Genomic DNA, 21,087 nt, shown 5'->3' with positions numbered 1-21,087 from the left:
CCTCCTCCATTGGAAAAGGCAACTTTTTCCCCAAATTCAAGTCAAATATACTTGACACCTCAGAGAAAAAAACCCAGAGATCCATAAAATGTCAGTAAGCTAAAATGGAAAGTAATTCCAGGATGATAATTTTATATAACAAAAACAGATTTTGAGGTGATGGTACTCAACAGGTAACAATCATTATAAACAAGTAAAACATTGGCGCACCTAACAAAATCATGTTATGTATATCTTTATTACAGTTTTCAGAATACATGGATTAACAATGGCCAGGCTGTGATTTCATCAAATTCCTATTTTAAACATTACATACAAACACAGAGCTGTTTAAAAAATAGAAATGCATGAGTTTTGTCACTTTTTTTTTTTTTTGGCATCAGGAGTCATATGACTTCCAAAAGAGAAACCAAATGGTGCATGATAGCAGACTGACTAAACTGTAATAGATTATTGTTCACATTCTGTGGCATATGTACCACCTCAAACAGTGCTAAAAGAAGCACTACAAGAACAAATCTTTCTCCTTTAACATTCTTCTAATGACATCAGTGGGTGCTGAGTGACAGCTTGCAGGACTGCAGAATTCACAGGCTTACACAACTCCCTTTCTTGTGCACAAAAGCAATATGTGATCTGAAATAGAGACACCTGAAGCTGAGGGATTTGGCTTTATCTGCTTTGATTTTTTTTTTATTTATTTACATGTTGTGTGCATGCGTGGGCTTGTGTGTAGACACTGCAGAAGAAGAGATGTAGAGGTTTCTTACAATACTTATTTTAAAATGAATAACTTGCAAATACAGTATGGCACGTAAGAGGTGGGCTTTACATTGCTTTATCGCTTAGCATTTGTTATGCCTGACCTCGCAGCAATTTGAAGGCAAAACATTAAAGTATAATTCAGCCAAGCCTTTGTTTAATGGACAAGAAGCAATTTACATATATAGGTAAGTTTGCTCCCACATAACTATTACCAGCTTTAAATATTTACTAGCTATATCATTCTCAATCTAGAAAGTACTAAATTCACCCATCAAAGCAGGATTTGCCTGAGGGATGCAAAAGCCGAACATTGCAAAGTTTTCTTAATGAAAGCTATAGGAGGATTTCCAGAGCCAAACCTAAAACCCAGCCAGATTCTCAGAGTTTTGCAAACCATTTGTATATTGTGGGATGAATTTAAAGTAGGTCACTGATGAATTGTGGTTTGGATAGAAACCATGAAAACATTATGGTTTTTACAGCATTTGTCTGAGGTAGTACATATACCACACACAAAAATGCAAAAATATACAGATATTCATAATATTTGCATATCACAGAAGGGAACTATGGGAATGCTTGCATTTGTATCTGAATTTTCAAGAAAGAACAGATAATTTTAGATAACATTCTTCATATTGACCATGGTTGTCTAAAACCAGAAAAAATTATGTAATAGTATTTCTGGGAATACTTCCTGAAGCTGTTTGTCAATGCCCTCTCAGGCACTAATTTTGTTTTGGCTTTAGCATCAGTTCATAATATGATTAACACTTAAACCAAACATCACTTATGTGCTGGGAAAGGATATTCGTTGAATCACAAACAAACATACATGACAAACTGTGTTGCACTTCTTTCTCAGTAAACTGCATAAAACTTGAGCAAAAAATGTCTAGTGTCTTTACATTTCTGATCTGTACAGCCAGTAGTTAAGCAACAGAGATGTATATTTGTATATGATTTAAACATTTCATTCCCAAGTCAATTGCAAATTTAGTTCAATTCATTGCAAAGGTAAGATTATCTTCCTCTTAAATAAACTAAGAAATGTAAACAGTGTAACATCATAAAAAAGAAAAAATCTCTTCAGTACTTGTAACTGGTAAAATGTGAATGCAAACAGATGTGCTGGTATATTGTTAACGTAATGTCTCAGAGGACATATAGTGAAACATAATTAGCAAGAAATTTATGTATGAACCCTCCAGCGATTTTCTTTCTGGGATTACTTTGAATACAAATATAATTTAACTGATATATTTCATTTTTTAAAATTAGAAAATAAGGCAAGTGCATTTCTGAAAAAGGTGCTACTCTTCTACACTTCTAGATAAACGTGTGACACCTCTGAAAATTAGATCAATAATAAAAACATTAAAAATATCTGCAATTATTATAGACTGAAAAACTATCAAAAGACAAAGTGACCAGCATCAATTTCAGAAAATATTTTAGACTTCATAAATACGAGCACCCTATATTTACATAAATTATCTTCTAAACTAGTTTTCCTTTGAAAGACACTTTTGTTCTAACAGATATGTCCATTAAATTATATAAATGCTTCAAATACGAAAAAAATAGTAGTAAAATAGAAGCATCAGATGATGTTGTTATTTTGGATTTGCTTTTTTTTCCCCTAAGATTTGGTTCTTGAAAATCTGTAGTCAGCTTTCACAGAGCTTTAAAAAAAAATATAACCCATGGAAATGAAAAACACGTGCACTAATAATTACTGCTACAGTATAAAGATTCTGTTGTGAGCTTTTGAGTTTTCGCATATAAAGATTATACCAATACTTGTAAATCCCAGGAAAATGCTTATTTTAAAATTTGAATTCTAATACACTGTTGATTGTAGTACAAATTTATATAGACATTATGAACCTAATCCTTTTAAACTGGCTTTGTACATTAAGCACATTTTTATAACTGTAAATTTAATAGTTCCATCTTGAAAAGTTATGCTTCAATACAAGGTTGATGTTGACCTTACACAAACTGGATATAATTCTTTGTATCTCTTATTGATAAACAGGGAGACACAATCCTGTTGCATGCATTTTTTTTTCCTGAAGTACCATACAACTCTCTAGTTTGTTACTAAAAACACAAAAAACCCCAAACAGTTTAGGAAGAGTATTAGTTGACAGCACAGATTTCACCAGGTTTCAGTCGTATTCCTATGTTTAGAGATATAGCAATGGGCAAACCCCCTGTTTCCTTTGAAGACAATTTAAAAAAAAATATATTTCAATGCTAGATTGAAAAGGAGCTGTATCTTTTCTTACAATAATTGGATATTGATCACTGTAGTTTGAAATTTTGAGAATTTATCCCAAAATAGTCAGATAGTCTTAAGAGTATCTTACCAGAGAAGCAAAAAGAATCTACTGTACAAAGATGCTTGGCTCAAGCAGTAGTGCAAAGTTACACTGCCCCAGTATCGAATGCTCCTCTAGAGCTAGCAGTTTGTGCACAGACAACAATGTGACACCTTACCTTCCAAATATTCTTTATATAACATCAGAAAAAAGTTCCCCATAACACCAGGCAATAAAAGTATTCATAAAAATTCATCAATCAGTGAAAAGCAATAATAATTTGAGAACAAGTGCCATCTACTACATAGTATCTCGGTTTTTTTAAATATCATAGCTGAGCAACATATGAGTAGTTCCACTGGAACTCCCACTTAAAATCCTCCATCCCATCCAGATAAGCAATGAACCTTTAGTAAAAAGGATGGTGAAGACTGACCTGAACAGCAAACAGACTGTACATTCAACTAGAATCTGGGGAGAAAAGGGAACTATAGTTTCCCATTGAGTGGCAGAACATACACAGTGTCAGCTACTAAACTGACTGCTCACCTGAGGTACTGCAGTGCAAGGGGCCTGTATACAAAGGAGAATGGGAGGAGCTTCCCGAAAAATCAGACTGCTGCAATCATTGATCACTGCTATATAGTGCTCCAGGTAGAAAATTTGTTCTTAGCTGCTGAACCCTCAGCACTAAAATCCACGAGTAGAGATCTCGCTACATATTTTACCTGAGAAACAGAGGAAAAACTCAGAGGCAGTTCTGAATAACTTCATAATGCAGTTTGTCTCTAAAAACCTACACAAAGGTATTTTTAGCGTAATTAAAATAGGACAATCATTTTTCCCCCAAATATCTTTATAAAGAATATATAAGTGCATAATTAGAAAAATCCCTCCTCAAACACAGTTAAAAACATATCCTGCCCTTGATATCATTTAATTTTGCTAAAATCCTATGCTCTGTTTTATTTAATTTTTTTTTAAGCAGTGATAAGTAACTATACATCATCATACCACCAAAAGTGTAGATATGTGGTATATGCTACTTGCAGCCAAAACAGCTGAATCCACCAGGCTTTATATTGAAATAAGATTTTCAGCAACCTGACTGGGGCTATGTGTTGCTTTTTTATGGTTACAAAAAAGATTCTCATAATGTAGACCAGCTCATCTCTGAATTTATTAACATACGATTTTATTATTTTTTCCTTTCATGTCCAAATCAGAACTGCAAATGGAATCCACAGCTGTATTCTTTCAACAAATTTGTATTTTCTTACCCATATAAAACATAACCTAGAAATCCCCAACTCCTTTCATGTAAGTTGCCAGCTTTAAAAAAAAAAAGGGGGGGGCGGGGAGAAAGAACATAAGAAAATAAGATATATATCCTACTGTTTAACACTGTTTACAGATCTTGGTAGTTGGGGCAATAAGATACAGTATGTGGATTATTTAGCAATAGCTTTTAAAATACATAATATTTATACACCTCATTTAATCAATACCGGTATTCCTTTATGATCATTGCCAATTTGTATGATAAACGCTTTTCAAAGTATACCAATTTAATTGTAAATAAAACAATTCACTAATTCTTTGGCATCAGAAGAATCATACAGCTGCAATTGTTCCATTGTGGCGAGAACGAGACCTTTCCAAAGTTACTCGTCTGTTATCTGTAATACAAAGAGAGGAAAAAACAAATCACCATAAGATTTGAAACGTGGATAATGCAATGTCAAGAGGTTTTCAAACAGCCCTGAAAATAATTTCAAATGATATGTAAATAAGTAACTAGGAGACTGGATCAGAGAAGTTTCACACTGCAGCTGCCAGACTGAGTTCAAGAGTTCTGCAATCAGCGATAAATTACTTTCTTGATCAGAGAAGCTGGGTGATAGGAGCATTAGGAGAATCCTGAAACACAGTCCCCTTGGAAACAGCACACAATAACTAAAATTCTGGGTAAAAATCTTATTTTGTAAACAATTTATGCACAGAAGCTCTGGAAAAAACACATTTCAAGTTTCATGAGAATGTACTGACCAGTGTGGTGGTGAAAAGCCTACTAGATGCTACAAGTATAAAAGCGCTAACACTGTTCACTATAATTTGGTACAGAGTTAAAAATAGAACAGTTAAATCAGCCACTTCCTAAGCATTTCCTGATTGTGCAATGTGAACAACTTTTAGTATAAAATATTACACAGTAATTATTGCAATGAATAATAAATATGTCTCTATCACAGGAAAACAATCATGAAGTACCAGCCACATTCCTAAATGCCTTTAAAATAAAAATTTAAAGCGATGAATATACACATCCACACACAAAAAGGGGCAGAAAGTTAACCCCCACTTAGTTTTCTGGAGGTTTTGCTCTTTCTTTTTTAAAATGTGGTCCTGCCACGCAATGTTTTTGGGGTTTTTTTTGTTTGTTTGTTTTGTTTTTGGTGACTGCTTACTTTTGACCTAGCCTTTTCTACTCTCTCATGTCATATTCAGGTTGCTGCTCTTTGTTTGCATCAGTACAGTATCTACATTGCTACAGCATCAGGGTGTCCCAATATATGGCTGGAACTCCTAGGTAGTACTGGAATACTATAAAACAAGTCACTTCAGAAACAAAAAGTCTGACAGACAAACTGCAGGCAAGCAGGTTTTCTCAGCTTTTCTCCAAATAAGCCGATTTAGCTCTATCTGTTTCCACAGTGCAGCAGACTATAGAAGAATGTGTTCCTGGTACTGCTGTGGGAGAGTGCTAAACTTGGGCCAAGGCAGAAGGTTCAGGCATAAAGCACGAGACCCCAACACGTCTGATGGGTGGAAATACATTCTTTGAAAAAGCTATTGACTGAATCACTATGTTCCAGAGACCACGGGAAAGGTTGGAGCAAAGACCAATCTGGGATCTCACCAATGTACATAAATACCTGAAGGGAGGGTGCAAAGAGGCCGGAGCCAGGCTCTTTTCAGTGGTGCCCAGTTAGAGGACCAGAGGCAATGGGCACAAACTGAAACACAGGAGGTTACTTCTGAACATCAGGAAACACTTTTTTACTGTGAGGGTGACTGAGCACAGGAACAGGTTGCCCAGGGAGGTTGTGGAGTCTCCATCCTTAGAGATATTCAAAAACTATCTAGACACAGTCCTGGACAACTGGCTGTAGGTGACCCTGCTTGAGCAAGGCGGGTAGACAAGACGACCTCCAGAGGTCCCTTCCAACCTCAACCATTTTGTGATTCTGTTCTAAGCTAACAAAGCCAGAAATGGTCCAAACACATTAAATAAGGTTCTGGAGAAGACAAAGAAAGTCATGTCTGTGATCTGTTTCTGGGTAAAGAACAGAGGATGCCTGTGGAGACTGCATGGGCTCTGCAAAAATCAACCTTCCTTTTCCCTGTTCAATGAAAGTGTCTCCAGTGCTATAGGGAATTAACAGCTCCTTTAGCAAGATTATTAGTTCTTTTTATAGTTCTGCCTTGCCTCCTTTTCCTAATGAATCTATCCATGCATAAAGTATTCAAATTACCCTAAGTCAATCTGTTTTGCATGGGAATAAATCTCTACGCTGCTTGCAGTGTCACTAGGCACTGGAAAAATGCTGTCTAAAACCTGAGAAGGAAAGTTATCAACTCAATGTGCTGCTGTTCCTCTATAACAGTGACTAGTAAAGAGTCTAGTGATACTTGCTCTCAGTGGGGAGAAATGCCTTCACCAGTAGACTATTTCTTGATATAATTTCGTGATTGTAGGCTGTACAGGTTAAAAACAGATTAAGAGAGTCTAAGAACTGTTGATTTCTTCATACTTGGTTTTTTTTAGATTCTTCTCTTTTCTGTTTTTTTTCATCACGGTAGATGATGAAATCAACGTTTTCTGCAAATGACAGTTCAGATTATCCTGTAATTGCACAACTGAGCTGGGACTTTAAGAAAACACAAAAGAAAATTGTAAAAACTAGAAGCATTATCATTTCCTTCTTCAGCTGATGACAGAGTATTTTCCCAATTATTAGAATTTATCTATTCTTTTAAATTATTTCCAGTTTCTAAATGGAAGTAATTATATTTCCTAGAGATAGGAATACAAAATCTGAAAGATTCAAGAGAAACTGGAAAGAACCACAAGGTTCTTCTAGTCAAGGAAACTGAGGTACAAAGATTCAGTTATTACCAGTAAGAAACAATATCAGCATTTGCAAGAGATTTTTCTGCAAAGCTTAGAGTGCTTTATAGTGAGTCTTACTAAAACAAAGGCAAGTAGGCTATAAACTACACTTTGACAAAATTTTCAGGTCATTTTCACCTCATCCCTCCAAAGGGATGGGAGGATTAGATTTAGTTACTATCAATGAGAATGCTTTAACGTATCTGAAAATTTTGGAGGTTAATATAAAGTATTTCTTGTTCTTTACAAAGAGACCTATTTTATTCAACAGTGAATCTGCAAGCAACCTTGTGTGTGTGTGCATATTTACATCTGGTTAAAAAAAGAAGCATTAGTATGTGTACATACATATATACATACACATAAAGAAATGACTCATTTCTTCACTAGATGTAAAATGTGCTTGTATATGTATAAACATATTCGTTAGGTTAAAACAAAGGGTTTCATATTAGAATCTGAAACTGGATTGGGCTGGTATTTCAGTACTGAAGCAAAAATTTAAAAAAATAATGACATTTATAACACTTTCAACATACACATTCAGTTATCTCCAACAGCTGTATTTACTTTTTTTTACATTACAGACCATATTGAATACAACCCAAAGCAAGACTGGCTTATAAACATGACTATGACTATTCTAGCATAAAACTACGTATAACATGAATAAATGGTAAAACTATTCACTTGCATTGTGGGGGGTGGGGAGGGAAAATAAAAGGCAGTAGCAGTAACCTAAGACTATTTAAAATTAAGCCAAAAATCATTGCCAAAAGGCTCAGGTGTACACTTTAGAAGCATGTAAAAATGACTAGAAAACACGATAAGAGTTTCTGTGTGTATCAGTCAGGCCTCCTGGGTGACCCATCTACCTATGTAGACGAAGACTTTGTTTCTTGCTTCAATGTCAGAAGTCCATCTCTCTTAAAAGTAGGGCATTTAAGAAACATCCACAATGCTTGTATTACAGACATTATAATCTATCTCAGAAATGAACACATGAACTTAAAAGTGGTCTCTCAATCAGCTGAATGGACCTTTTCTTGTAGCAGTAAAAGGCAGAGCAATGAAGGATTAAAATGGAAAACAAAGCATATTTTTATATCATAAAATAATCTTCATCTTTTAGCTAGCTGGATCGAATTCAAATGAAGTAAATATACAATTAAATGCTGAGAAATCAAATCAGTAGTTCCTTTTTAATACATATAATACTGGAATGTAAACTTGACCATGCAAACTTTACACCTCCACTGGAAGAAATATATGGACTTTGTTATAATAACAATTACTTGTTCAAGTCTTCTTGTACTGAATATAGTACCAAGATGGGAATAAATAATATCTACAACATACAAGGTATTTGTAGAGGTCATTTTGATACATACACATCATTCATCACATAATACGAATCTACTGATGTAAAAAAAAAAAAAAGCAAAACCACAATAAGCTTAGTTTATAAGTACAATAAATACATGCCATGAAGTAAACAAAAAAAATCTAACCAGTTATTTTTAGACAATGTATTTTAATTTTATGGAATTTGACAACTTCACCGTTAAGATGTTCTCCCTGATACTCTGTATGTATAAAGCATTAGAAATTACAATCAATTAAAAACACACTGGTAGGGGAGAGGAAAATATTTTTGCAAAAACTATACTCCACAAAATGTATTTTTCCTTTCCTTAATGCTCCTTCATTAGTTCTGTTATTAAAAGAGAAGTCTCAATAGCTGCAACAGCTCAGTAGCTTGTTATCAACATAAAACTCAGTTATATTAAGAGAAAAATAAATTATATTTTGCAGAACTGCAATACTAATATTAAGTGACTCTTCCATTTCGCTTTCTTCTTATCCACTCTTCCAGGTAGTAACTCTGTGCTCTCCTAATTATAAACCTTACTTTTTATGAGCAATCAATGCTAGTAATAATACAGGTGGTGTGCAATGGAATGGACTAGTCAAGACACTGAGATATCTGATAATAGAAAAAGACCGAGTGTACAAAACCATACCTCAAAGGTACTCGATTGGAATTTGTATTATCCTGTAACAACCACAAAAAAGGTTCTCTCTTTGACATGCCTTATATTAAAATTATAAATGTATTATAAACTGCTACCTTGGGCTTGGTACCTTAGTTGACTAATTCTCCAGTACTAAATAATTTTTTTCCCCAGTCAGTTAAAGCATTAAAAATGGTTCTTTGTGCCTTAATTACAGCAGTCAATTCAAACACTAGACTGATTTTGAAATCTATTTCCCTGCAGACTTTCCTAGAGTGCCCATCAGGAGAGTATCTAAGTTCCTCCCAAATGTAAATAACTGCAGCACCCCTTGATTAGCATTAAAAAACCAGCAACAACAAACCCCCCAAATCACACAAAACCCCCACAAAACCAACAACCAAACATGACTGGCGCAGATGATTACTTTTTGCCCTTTTTATAAAACAAAAGGTTGAAACATTAATCTATATGCAGAAGGCGAGGCACCTAAATGCTGTAGGAAAATGGGCTAAAAAGAATACTGGGGTTTTCAGGAATAAGTACTACCAGAACTATTTTGCCTTCTTCAAAGACAGTGGTCACAGGACCTTCATACCTGAACAACACATATTTTAAAGAATGTCTTAGTTAATAAATGCTATGTTAATGACATTAATAAGAGCTTAAAATAGTGCCAAAATGTTGAATCTGAAAGAGGGGTGTGTACAGCATTGGGTGCTCAGCTAGCGACTGTTGTGCTGGAGCACATGCTGGAGGGCATGAGCCCCAGTAAAGAGAACTCTGAAATCCTAATTTATTTAAAAAGCTCACACCATTAACTTGCACAATCACTACATCTTTTTTCCTTTTTTTTTCCCTCCTGACTAACCACCCCACGGTGACAGAATTAACCTTCCCATAGCTGACAAAAATAAAAGGTGTTTAATGCTCAGAGAAAGAAGGTACCAGCTTGAGTTGACTTGAAAATGACCATATGAAGAAGGCAGAACACTCAGCAATGAACAAAATATTTAAAATTTCATCTTTTTGAAATAATTTTGACTATGCAAAAGATGCAGAAACGCATGCTGTAAGGGAATTTGTATGGCCTATGCCTTTGGGAATCAATGAAAGCATTTACATCAAACATTTATTTATTCATTCATGTAAAATTTTGTTCACTAGGAAATCCTACTGAAACACATTTTGTTTTCATGAGGAACCCAAGGGAAAATACTCATACACTCCCAGGTACTTCAGTAAGCACCACAAACATATATAGCATGGAAAACAATCAGAAGAGCAAGATAATGTCCTATAAGTACAGAATGATTACATGAAAAATAAGTAAGCTGGTCATTTAAGAATGTTTTAAATGGATAAACTGTCACAACAGATGATAATTCCAAGGAGCAAACACTGCATCTGTGATACTGATGACATCGGCATTTCTTCTTTAGAAAAAGGTGGAAATGTGAATTGCACTTCACGAGTGTCACTTTTTTCCTGACAGAGATAACTAAATATTTTCTATATAGTGTCACTGATTAAAATTGGGACAAGTTAGAATAAATTTAAATCACTTTAGCAGCAACAAGCACTGCAGCGATCTGTGCGTCCCAGCCAACTCCCCCCTGTTTATACACTGGGCATGACATTCCATGGTATGGAATATCCCTTTGGCTAGTTCGGGTCAGCTGCCCCGGCTGTGCTCCCTCCCAGCTCCTTGCACACCTGCTTACTGGCAGAGCATGGGAAACTGAAAAGTCCTTGGCTTAAGATAAGTGCTACTTAGCAACAACTAAAACATCAACATGTTATCAACATTGATCTCACACTAAATCCAAAACACAGCACTGTACCAGCTACTAAGAAGAAAATTAACTCCGTCCCAGCCGAAACCAGGACACCCGGGTAGCCTCTAGTTTTCTCCTTGAGCCATCTATGCATAGGGAAAACTGAAGCCAAGTTACAATGTCATTTGATGTAACAGCATATTATCAATTGCTTTAAAGAGCAACCCCATGATAAGAATTAACTTTATTATTTTTCTTTATTGACTGCATGCACCTTCATCAGCTTAGCTTACCAACAATGAAAGGTAAATCTTTTTGGAAATTGGAATTGATAGAACGTAAGACAGAAGCAGAATTGATATAGCGTGAAACAGCAGGGAAGCCCATCAATCTCCAGCACCTGTTTAACAGCTACAGCTGAACACTGTTCTCTATATTGCCTGGCCTGTACCTACGACATTATTAGAGAATACCAACTGAGAAATAAGCTAGTCAAGGAAATTAAAAAGCTCAAAACTGTTCTCGGTGTCTAGAACAAAATCCTTTTGAGAAACAGCACCTTGAGAGAAAATGGCTCTCCTAACCTCAAATCTGTTAAGATTCAGTCCACCTCTGAGAGATTTGATTTCAAATTGATCTCTCAAAATGTGTGGCCTATATAAAAAAAAAAGCAATGAGGTAAAAATCAGTTATGGGAGAAATGCAGCCAAAATAACACCTCAGAAAGAACTCTGAAATAGACAGCACTTTCCAGAAGATCTTTATTGCGAACAGACGAAACAAGTTTCTAACTGCGTTAAGGGAAACTGTATGGTTAATGTTTTCTTTTAATCTTTTAGTATTTTTAACACTCTTATTTCAACCTCAACAGGCACCCTACACATGCCTGGCAAAATCTGAACTAGACCCTTTATAACCATCACACTGGGTCATTTTACATTCATTCGGATTTGATATTTTTGTAACCGAAAATGAGAAAAGATCAAGTGATACGACATCCCTGTTCTCAGCTCTTTTTTCCTAAACAGAATCTCGAATTCTTGACAATCAACCTTAAATGACAGCTAAAATGGTTATTTTAGCATCAATTTCAAAGAAAACATCGAGATTTCAAGCAAACCCTGTAGCTGTGAGGTCAAATCCTATAAAGCCTGTTTTATTTTGGTTTAGGTCCAACCCCAGACTTCCATGTGAAAGCTGAGTGATAACCTGAGCATATACACAGTATATGTTGTTATGATGGAGAAAAAGAAACTTACCCTTAGGCCAAAGAAATAGCACGGGGGGGTTGTTTTTGGTTTTTTTAAAGCCCTCAAAACCAGATAGCACATATAAACAGCTGAAACACGTTAATTATAAAGAAATGTGTTGATCTTATAATAATTTAAAAATCATGTTCTTGACCTGTTTAGTGGGATGTTTACCAATATATTGATATGTAAGAAAAGGTGTTGAAGAGTAAGAAAAGGTTTTAGAAGAAATAAGGAGGATGAAAAAAAATGAGTCTGTGCAGCTATTAAGACGATTTCTAGGATAGGAAGAAAAAGCATTAAGGAGAACTGTAACAGACTTAAAAGGACATCTCTCAAGACTGAACGGTTCCTCCTCAGAAAAAAGCAGACACACACATCTCCTGAGTTATCTGCAGAAGTCAGGAGTGCCAAAATTATCATCATAACATAGTAAGCCTTAAGGTAAGATAGATTTGTATGTAGATATGTATTCTGTTTCAAAATACTTGCTTCAAAAGTGTTAGCCATTTAGATAACACACAGTGCCTTCATTTTAAGAAGGTTTCCAGACCAGCCTATGTGCACAATTTCTCACTGAGAACATATGTGGATGTTTGGATTCTTTTTAACTTGCTAAATAAAAGTTGTTAATATCCAGAAGCACTGTAGTACAGAGCCAGGTCTAAAATACAGAGAGCTAAAGGATTTAAATCCTGACACAAAGGGGTTTCACTCAGATTAAAAGGGAACAAAGACACGTCTAATCTTACTGCTGCCACTCAGACCTAGCTTGCTGGGCACCGTTAATTGTAGCCTTTGAGTTGTATGAAAATGCAGAACATCAGTAGAAAAACCATTTATTTATGTCCTATGTGTTATAGATAAAAAATGCTTTAAAAATGAATAATGTGAGAGGTTTTAATGTTAAATGGCATGTGTGATGACATTTACCAGCTCAGCGCAATCCAGCTGTGACCACAGTCAATACAGTATGGGAACACAATAAAGTAACACTTTTGCAACCAAAATCTAGGATGTTGACCATCTGTATCACAATTCCATTACGCAAATAAATACTTATCCTATTTAGAGCTTCAGAGAATCTAATAAACTTAAGTATTTATAGAATAAAAATGGATTTGTAAGCCCTATTTTAAGTAATCTGTTTAAAATAAATTTTACTATTGCTTACTCCAGGCCTTAAAGATCTAAAAAAAAAAAAAAAAAAAAAAAAAGAATTGGCCCAATAAGCTAAGATTCCTTAAATCTTTAAATGATCTATTTAATATTTTAATTTGACTTTGCTTTCTTTGTTAATAGTACCTAGTACCACTTGGGATATGCATTGAAAGCTCTTCCACAAGAGTTGCAATGGAAAAGCCTTAGTTTGAGACAACACATGCCTGCCTCAGGGGTTACAAGACAAATCAATCTATTTTTCTCCTTTCCTCCAAGGGTAATTGGCCTTTAAAATTACAGAGGAAAATAGGCTTTCATGTCAGTACAATGCAGGCACATATACAGCCATTTTCCATTTCTTTTTCAGTTTGAATTCTCAGCTGAGAACTAAACTTATAAAGGTGGGAAAATAAAAAGATGATGAAAAGGAACGATTGCATCAGTTCAAATCCTCTGCAGTAACAAGCAGCGCTGTGACCAGCATTTGAGTCTGGAATTTACTGAAACCTGCTATGAATAGCTGTCATTTTCCTAGTCAGTATTTTTTTATTCTTGTTTGTGATAAAATTTACTTGAATATTTGTGACAGCCTGTACCACCAGCATTCATGGAGATTTGTCACAGAATTTAGTTAAACTGAGAAGTTATAATTATTGCTTCAGTTCCCATACAATCTCACAAAGTAATACTGATTTTTACCTCATCCTGATGAAATTGCCTTTTTCAAGCAGCAATCATGGCTATGAGTATCCTTACAATCCTTACACTGTGCTACACACACAATCATGTATAAACTCAGAGTTTCAGACTTTGAATACTGTTAAATTGTATACAGTAAATTTTAACTTGGCTAATAAATTGTTTCAAAGCAGTGAAACTCAGATGACAGCCTTCATATTTTTCCGATTGCTATTAAATGTGGTTTATAATACTTTACTCTCATCATACCTCTAGTAAGAAATTGTCATGCGAAAGTATTTTCCAGTGCGTAAAGCTGAATAATCAGCTAAACTACAACTGATACACAAAAAAAACAACAAGAAAAAAGTTCAAAAAAGTTAAAACAACTTAGTCTTTTAAAAACAGTACTAAAATTCCCTTGAAACAGAGTATTGAAAGTGTACCTCTAAACCTTTAATGTGAACTTGCTCATTGGGAGTGTGTATACAGGTGTAAAGCAATTATTAGATTTGATATCTGAATGAACTCAGGTTCCCATTAGAGCCTGAATGCTTCAATGACCCTATTATTTTCCTTCCAATGCTCCCAGACCTGATCAACTTAATTATTCTGACTAGTGAAACATTTAGGACACGTACGTATGATTTGTTTTAAACCAAACGAGACAACTGAAAGTACTTGATAACACAAAAAAAAGAACAAGATATGTGATGTGTCAGATCCTTGAAGAAGGTCAGGTCTAAGTAACAGTAACAAAGAAACAGAAAAAGAGACCCACTGCAATAAAATTACATTTATACAGATATTTTCCCTTGAACTTCTAATTTGTAACCTTTATTGCATCTCATCTACAGTGAAAAAGGTGTATCTTATGAATCAGAAGGGTGAAACAAATTTCAGAAAGTAAATAAACTAGGTCTGCTTCAGTAAGGAAAAAACCCAAACCTCAAAACACAGAGAATGTGTCTCTCCTTTCATGACTGGACTTCTAGCAGTTGTCCAAAAGTAAAGTTAGATCCTCTAATAGAAACCATTTCATGTCAGAGAGGACAGATTTGCTGATGTAAAAGATGTGTTTCCCTATTTTAATTGTACCTACTATTTTACTGTTAAGGAAAAGTATGCAAAAATAGGTATTCACATTTTGAACAGATTTGGTCTGATGCTAATAAACCATATTCTTCATAAAGAATGTAATTTAAAATGGCTTCCAAAATGTCCTATTCCCAGCTCTCCTATTAACACTACTGCTCTTACGATTTGTATTTGCTTTGAAAGTAAGTTGACTGTAAGGTTACGAACAGGACAAAGACATAAAGACAGTAATAGGTTCTGAACTTCAAGTATACAAGCAGCCATAAAGTTAGCATCTTCTCATCTGAATGCATTTGTCCTTAAAAAGAATCAAACTGACATCAAAGTAGTCCCCTTGCCCCTTGCCTCCATTCACTAATGATATGTAATGGCTGCTGAGCCTGCAATAAACCTGTTTATGTCCAGCTAGATTGCCATCATTATACAATCTAATCTGATACTTTTAAGAAAGAAGAAAGTCGCGAGAGACCAGCACCAGCTTGTGCTGAAGGCATTTCTTGACATCAGCCTTCACTTCGCACTTCAAATGGAAGTATTTGATTTGACAAAACATACAGAAAGTCAAGAGAGAAGGCTCTTTGCCTCTTCTCCGAAACTGCCTGATAGAAGTCAATACCAATTCCTTTACAAAGTTACAATCAAAATCTGACAGATGAAAGTCAAAGGGGAAGCTTTCTAGCTATTCCTTACAATATTTTATTAAAGAGTGGCATAAGAACGTGTTTGCCTCAGTAGGATCACCCCCACCTCCACTCCTCCTTTTTATCAGTTACCAGTTTAACTAGCAGAAGTTACATCTCCCATGCATAGATGCTTTATTCTTTGCATAGAACATGAAAGTAATGAACTCAAAGACAGGGAAAAAAGAGAAAGCTCTCTTTTCTCTAAAGGAATTTCTTTCAGGAGTTGGATAATGCTCCTTAAAAGCAAGTATTTCCTGCTGTTTCATGTAAACTGGCTACCATAGTTTTTCTCCATACCCAGACAATGACAGCCCTAGTCAAAAGCAAACACTTTTCCTTGTAGCCTGCAAAAGTCTGCCTCCTGTATTTTTTATGCATTGGAAACAAATTCTCTTTATATATATATATATATATATAAAAAAAAACTCTGCAATAACTTGTAGTCTACATGTAAAATGAAATATTTTAAATAATACAATAAAGGCAGACTATCCATAATTATTTTTTGATTAAATAAAATATCAGCATTTTTTATTCATGGCTAGGTTAACATTTACAATTCAGCATTTTGCAATATTTAAATGGAATTGAATATGCTATGAGAAAACTTAAAACTACATCACTCCTGTATGACCGGCTGGCACAGGCTATAGTCTTCTGTGCCCATCTGCACCTTCATCGTGTAACATTAAAGAAAAGCTCCTGTCTGAGCCTGGCAAGATGAACTCATCACTACCTGTTACTTCTCTACACACCCCAACTGAAAATAACTAGATACTGCATGTGACTTTTACTACAAATTATTTGCAACAAAGGCATATGCAGGTTATGTGAATGTGCAACTGTTGCTTATTAAAAAAAAATCATACAAGAAAGTAATTTAGACTATACATGGCAGACTCTGAGTTAAAATAAAATAACTTTTAGGAACTTAGGAGTCTAATTTCTTTCTTGGCTGAGCACAGACAACTCCATTATGATTCAATGTGAGACCTCGGTGCTCACATAAGGCAGAATTTGACCCTTTATGTTCATATAAAGAATAAAAGTATAGAAACAGTTCATGCTGTGAGAGAGCAAGAAATTTTCATTAAAGAGCTCAAAATAGTTTCTATTTATTAATACTTGTATCTGAGGAGTGTCATTTTCTAAGGCTTCCTATGCTATTTCAGTAACAACTCTCTCAGATTAGTGGAACCCAAAAATTAACACCTGATCACTCCATAATCTTGATCTATTTTGCTTGCAAAATCTGCCAATGTATCCCTTCCCCATCAATACAGCTCCCTCTGACATAATAGCAAGGACCTCAAAGGAAGAAGGGCAGGGGTAGCATGTGATTACAGCACATGCATCTGTTATTCAGATGGTTCCTAAGCACCTGCGAGTATTTTAGGACTGCCTTAACAGCCCTTTTGCAAAGACTAAGGGGACAATGATGTTTAGGTGTACCATTAATGTCTGCTTTTTAAAAACAGATTTAAAAACTCCAGGGCTTTTTAAGACCATACACCAAAATATTACTTCCAAATGAGTCTGACTACCTAAATGAATCCCTATTTAGAAAAAAAAATGCAATTATATAAATAGGGACACAACTGTTCCAGAAGCAAAATACCTATATACACATGATAACTTCTTTCTGACGTCAAGCTTTTCTACCTTTCCCCGACACATAACTACAAACCCTTCCTTCACTAAACAATGAGCTGTGACAGTGGTGATAGTCTGTATTATGCATCATCGTCCTGGTTTCGGCTAGGACAGAGTTAATTTTCTTCCTAGTAGCTGGTATAGTGCTGTGTTTTGGATTTAGTAGGAAAAGAATGTTGATAATACACTGATGTTTTCAGTTGTTGCTAAGTAGTGTTTATACTAAGTCAAGGATTTCTCAGCTTCTCCTGCCCAGCCAGCAAGAAGGCTGGAGGGGCACAAGAAGCTGGGAGGGGACACAGCCAGGACAGCTGACCCAAACTGGCCAAAGAGCTATTCCATACCGTATGACATCATGCCCAGTATATAAACTGGGGGAGTTAACTGGGAGGGCGGATCGTGGCTCGGGAATTAACTGGGCATCGGTCAGCGGGTGGTGAGCAATTGCATTGTGCATTGTGCATCACTGGTGGTTTTTTTTTTTTTGTTGTTGTTTGTTTTTCTTCCCTTCCTCCCCCTCCTTTTTGTTATATTCCTTTTCATTACTATTATTATTATTGTATTTCATTATTACTATTGTTAGTATTAAATTTTACTTCAGTTATTAAACTGTTCTTATCTCAACCCACGAGTTTTACTTTTTTTTTCCCCTCTTTCCTCCTCCTCCCCCCACTGGGAGGGGGAAGGGGGAAGCGGCTGCGTGGTGCTGAGTTGCTGGCTGGGGTTAAACCACGACAATCATGAATAGGGCCCTAAAAATTGTTATCATCTGTATTAAATGCAAGACCAGGTCTAGCTTGATAGACACTAAAGAACACATCCTATTACTAACAAGAATATGTAGCAAGTTCTCAGTGCAAGTTCCAGAAGTTTTAAATAACAATTTCACTTTATTTTAAAAGAAAAATAAACAATATAGAGCTAAAAAGAAGTTAAGCTCTTCTAACTGACTGAGATTTCTTCATTCCACTATTTCTACCAAAAATGCTCTCGAGGTCACCAATTAACAGATGATACCTTATTACAACCCACAAGTGTTATGGAAAACTAACCGGCATCTTTCAACCTCTCAATACCAGAGCTATTAACTTTTATGAAATTACCTACCACTTAGGAAAGGAGCTCCAGAGCAAGCAATGCCAAGGTTAACATTGATTGTCATTGGTTTTGTCAGGTAGTGATACAACCCTAATATTGCTTACACATTTTTAAAAATATTTTGTTAAATGTTTGTATGTTGTCTTTTAAGCACTTTTAGTTGAAATTAACTTACACTACAATTCAAAGCTAGGTAACAGATGAACGAGTTAAACGAGAAGTATTTTTCCATGAGTTTTTAACTATTATTTTGATTCAAAAATAACTATATCCAAATGCTAATGCCAACATTCATAATATGAATAAAAACATTTTTACATACATGAATGCTAAAAAAGCAAAATGATAGTAATGTGCTGACTACACCAGAAAATTAGTCCTTCCTTCATTACTTCAGGTATGACCTTCTTCTTTTAAATAACATGCCCATCCACAAAGTTTCTGGCTACAGTGTACAGTCTTTTCTCCTGGAGATCTTATACAAATATAAACAGATTTCTCTCTGCTCTTTTTGGTGTTAAACAAGTTTATCTAGTTACCTAATCTTAATTAAGATAATATAGGACTGCTGTCTATGGACACCTACCTGTTCGCTGACTTCTGCCATGCAGTCTGGCTTCTCTGCAGCTTTACTGCCCCCCGTCTCACTTGCTGAAGAACTCTAGCTATACTGTGTCGGAAAAATACACTTCTCCAGCTCCACTGAGCAGTGAGAACTGCTGTTCTATGCTTTTAAGTCTCACTTGGTTACTGCATTGTTTCTGAAAGTTAAACTACTTCATATCAATTGCTCACAATCCTCCTGTGTTCTCTGACCTCTTTGCTAGTTATTAATTTCCTTAATACATTATCTGTCAGTTATTCTTCCCTGACATTCTAAACTTACACTACGTTAAAATTCTCTCTAAGATAACACTGATACCATATTCCAACTTCTGCACTGATAACTGAAAATGAGCTGCATATATAACTATGAACAGAGAACTGAGCACTACTGAGCAGATCTATTCTGAGCAGGAATAGAAAATCTTCTGTACTTTCTCAACTCTTGCACAAGCCAGATACCACAAATTCTAGGTAACAAAGACAACCATAAGGAATCCTGTATTTCACCTTTTTGTTTAGCTAATGAACAGTCACTAGATGCTTTTGTCATTTATTTATGCTTCTATCAGAAGCACAACGTACAACAAAGGACTGGTTAAGTACGTTCCCCCACCTGACTACATTACAGGAGAACATGATTTCCCATGACTATACTTTCTTGGTTCCGGCAGTGAAGACGACAGGGGGGGAAAAAAAAAGAGAAGGTATTTCAAATGCCTTCCCTTACTTCATTAGCAGGAATGACAAGGTAAGCCTCATTTCTCTTACTGTTTGTTGCAACCTCCTCTCCCATTCTTAGCCTTTTTCATCACAGAACATAAAACATAAGTATTACACAGACTCTTCAAATCTTTTTGGAGTGCTCCATCAACTTTGTCTCCACACTGAACCCACTCTACTCATACATCTGGTTTTGCTTTAATTTGTAGGTGAATCAGCTTTATTTTTACCTGCTTTTCCCCCTCAGCATTTTCAGAACATGGCTATATAGCCTTTCTTCCAAAAATTTTGATTGGTATCCACAACATTAGGTAAGCATCCCACCATTCCCCATGCCGCTCCGTATCTTGAAAAAAAGGAGACAGTCACTCAGTCTTTTTATCTATCCTGATGCAGTGGGACTAAAACAGCCCACTTATTCAGCTCATGCAATGTGTGTGAATGTAAAGCTTGAAGAAGTATATTCATATTCACTTGGGCTGGATGGGAAGCAGTAATGACACCTTATACAAAGATGCTCAGGAAGATTTTGGAATTTAAATTCTGCTCTTCACCCTTCTCCAGACTGAAGCGACAGAAGGGAAGGATAGGGCAAGGGTAGCTTGGCTGTGTATAAGGTAGCAGAAAAGGCTCAGAACAGGTCACTGCTGAGAGTGCAGAAAAATGAGCAAGTCATTCAGGGACAAATCTTGGCCTTAAGCATCTTCTGAACACAGAGGACTTGATTTGCTAATAAGGTTGTCGGGTAATCTTTTTCACTGTCACATGGAAGAGACTTTAGAATCCCACGTCTCCTCTTAGATGCCTTCTAGCCTTGAAAATAATGTTTTGTGCCATAAAATAAACATTATTTTTCTTTCCAACTTTTTTCCCTTTTAAAAACCTAGTTTACAGTACCACTCCAAAACTAGTTTTAACATACAAACAAGGAAATTATGAATTTAGGTGGAAGAAAAGAAAGTCAGGAGCCTCTGTCTGGGGTGGGAGAGAGTAGGAACCTACAAATTTCACTGCCAGATAAAGTGACTAGGAAAATACATCCTTAATGCCACTAAAATAACATTAATTCATCAGATATTTT

General features: G+C 35.6%; 1 protein-coding gene across 1 annotated transcript in view; it reads right to left on the bottom strand.

Annotated features, from left to right (window-relative positions):
- Positions 1 to 112: 112 nt before the first annotated feature.
- DIAPH2 (diaphanous related formin 2) overlaps positions 113 to 21,087 on the bottom strand; it is a 265,679-nt gene continuing 244,704 nt past the window's right edge. The window contains exon 29 of the mRNA XM_050902012.1: positions 113 to 4,771. Within this exon, the coding sequence (XP_050757969.1) occupies positions 4,707 to 4,771 (65 nt within the window). The 3' untranslated portion in view covers positions 113 to 4,706. The remainder of the gene's footprint in view (positions 4,772 to 21,087) is intronic.

This window comes from Gymnogyps californianus, chromosome 9 (genome assembly GCF_018139145.2).
Source record: "Gymnogyps californianus isolate 813 chromosome 9, ASM1813914v2, whole genome shotgun sequence".
Classification (NCBI taxonomy): Eukaryota; Metazoa; Chordata; class Aves; order Accipitriformes; family Cathartidae; genus Gymnogyps; species Gymnogyps californianus.
The sequence above is the reverse complement of the archived record's forward strand: the minus strand, read 5'-3'. Positions and strand labels throughout refer to the sequence as shown.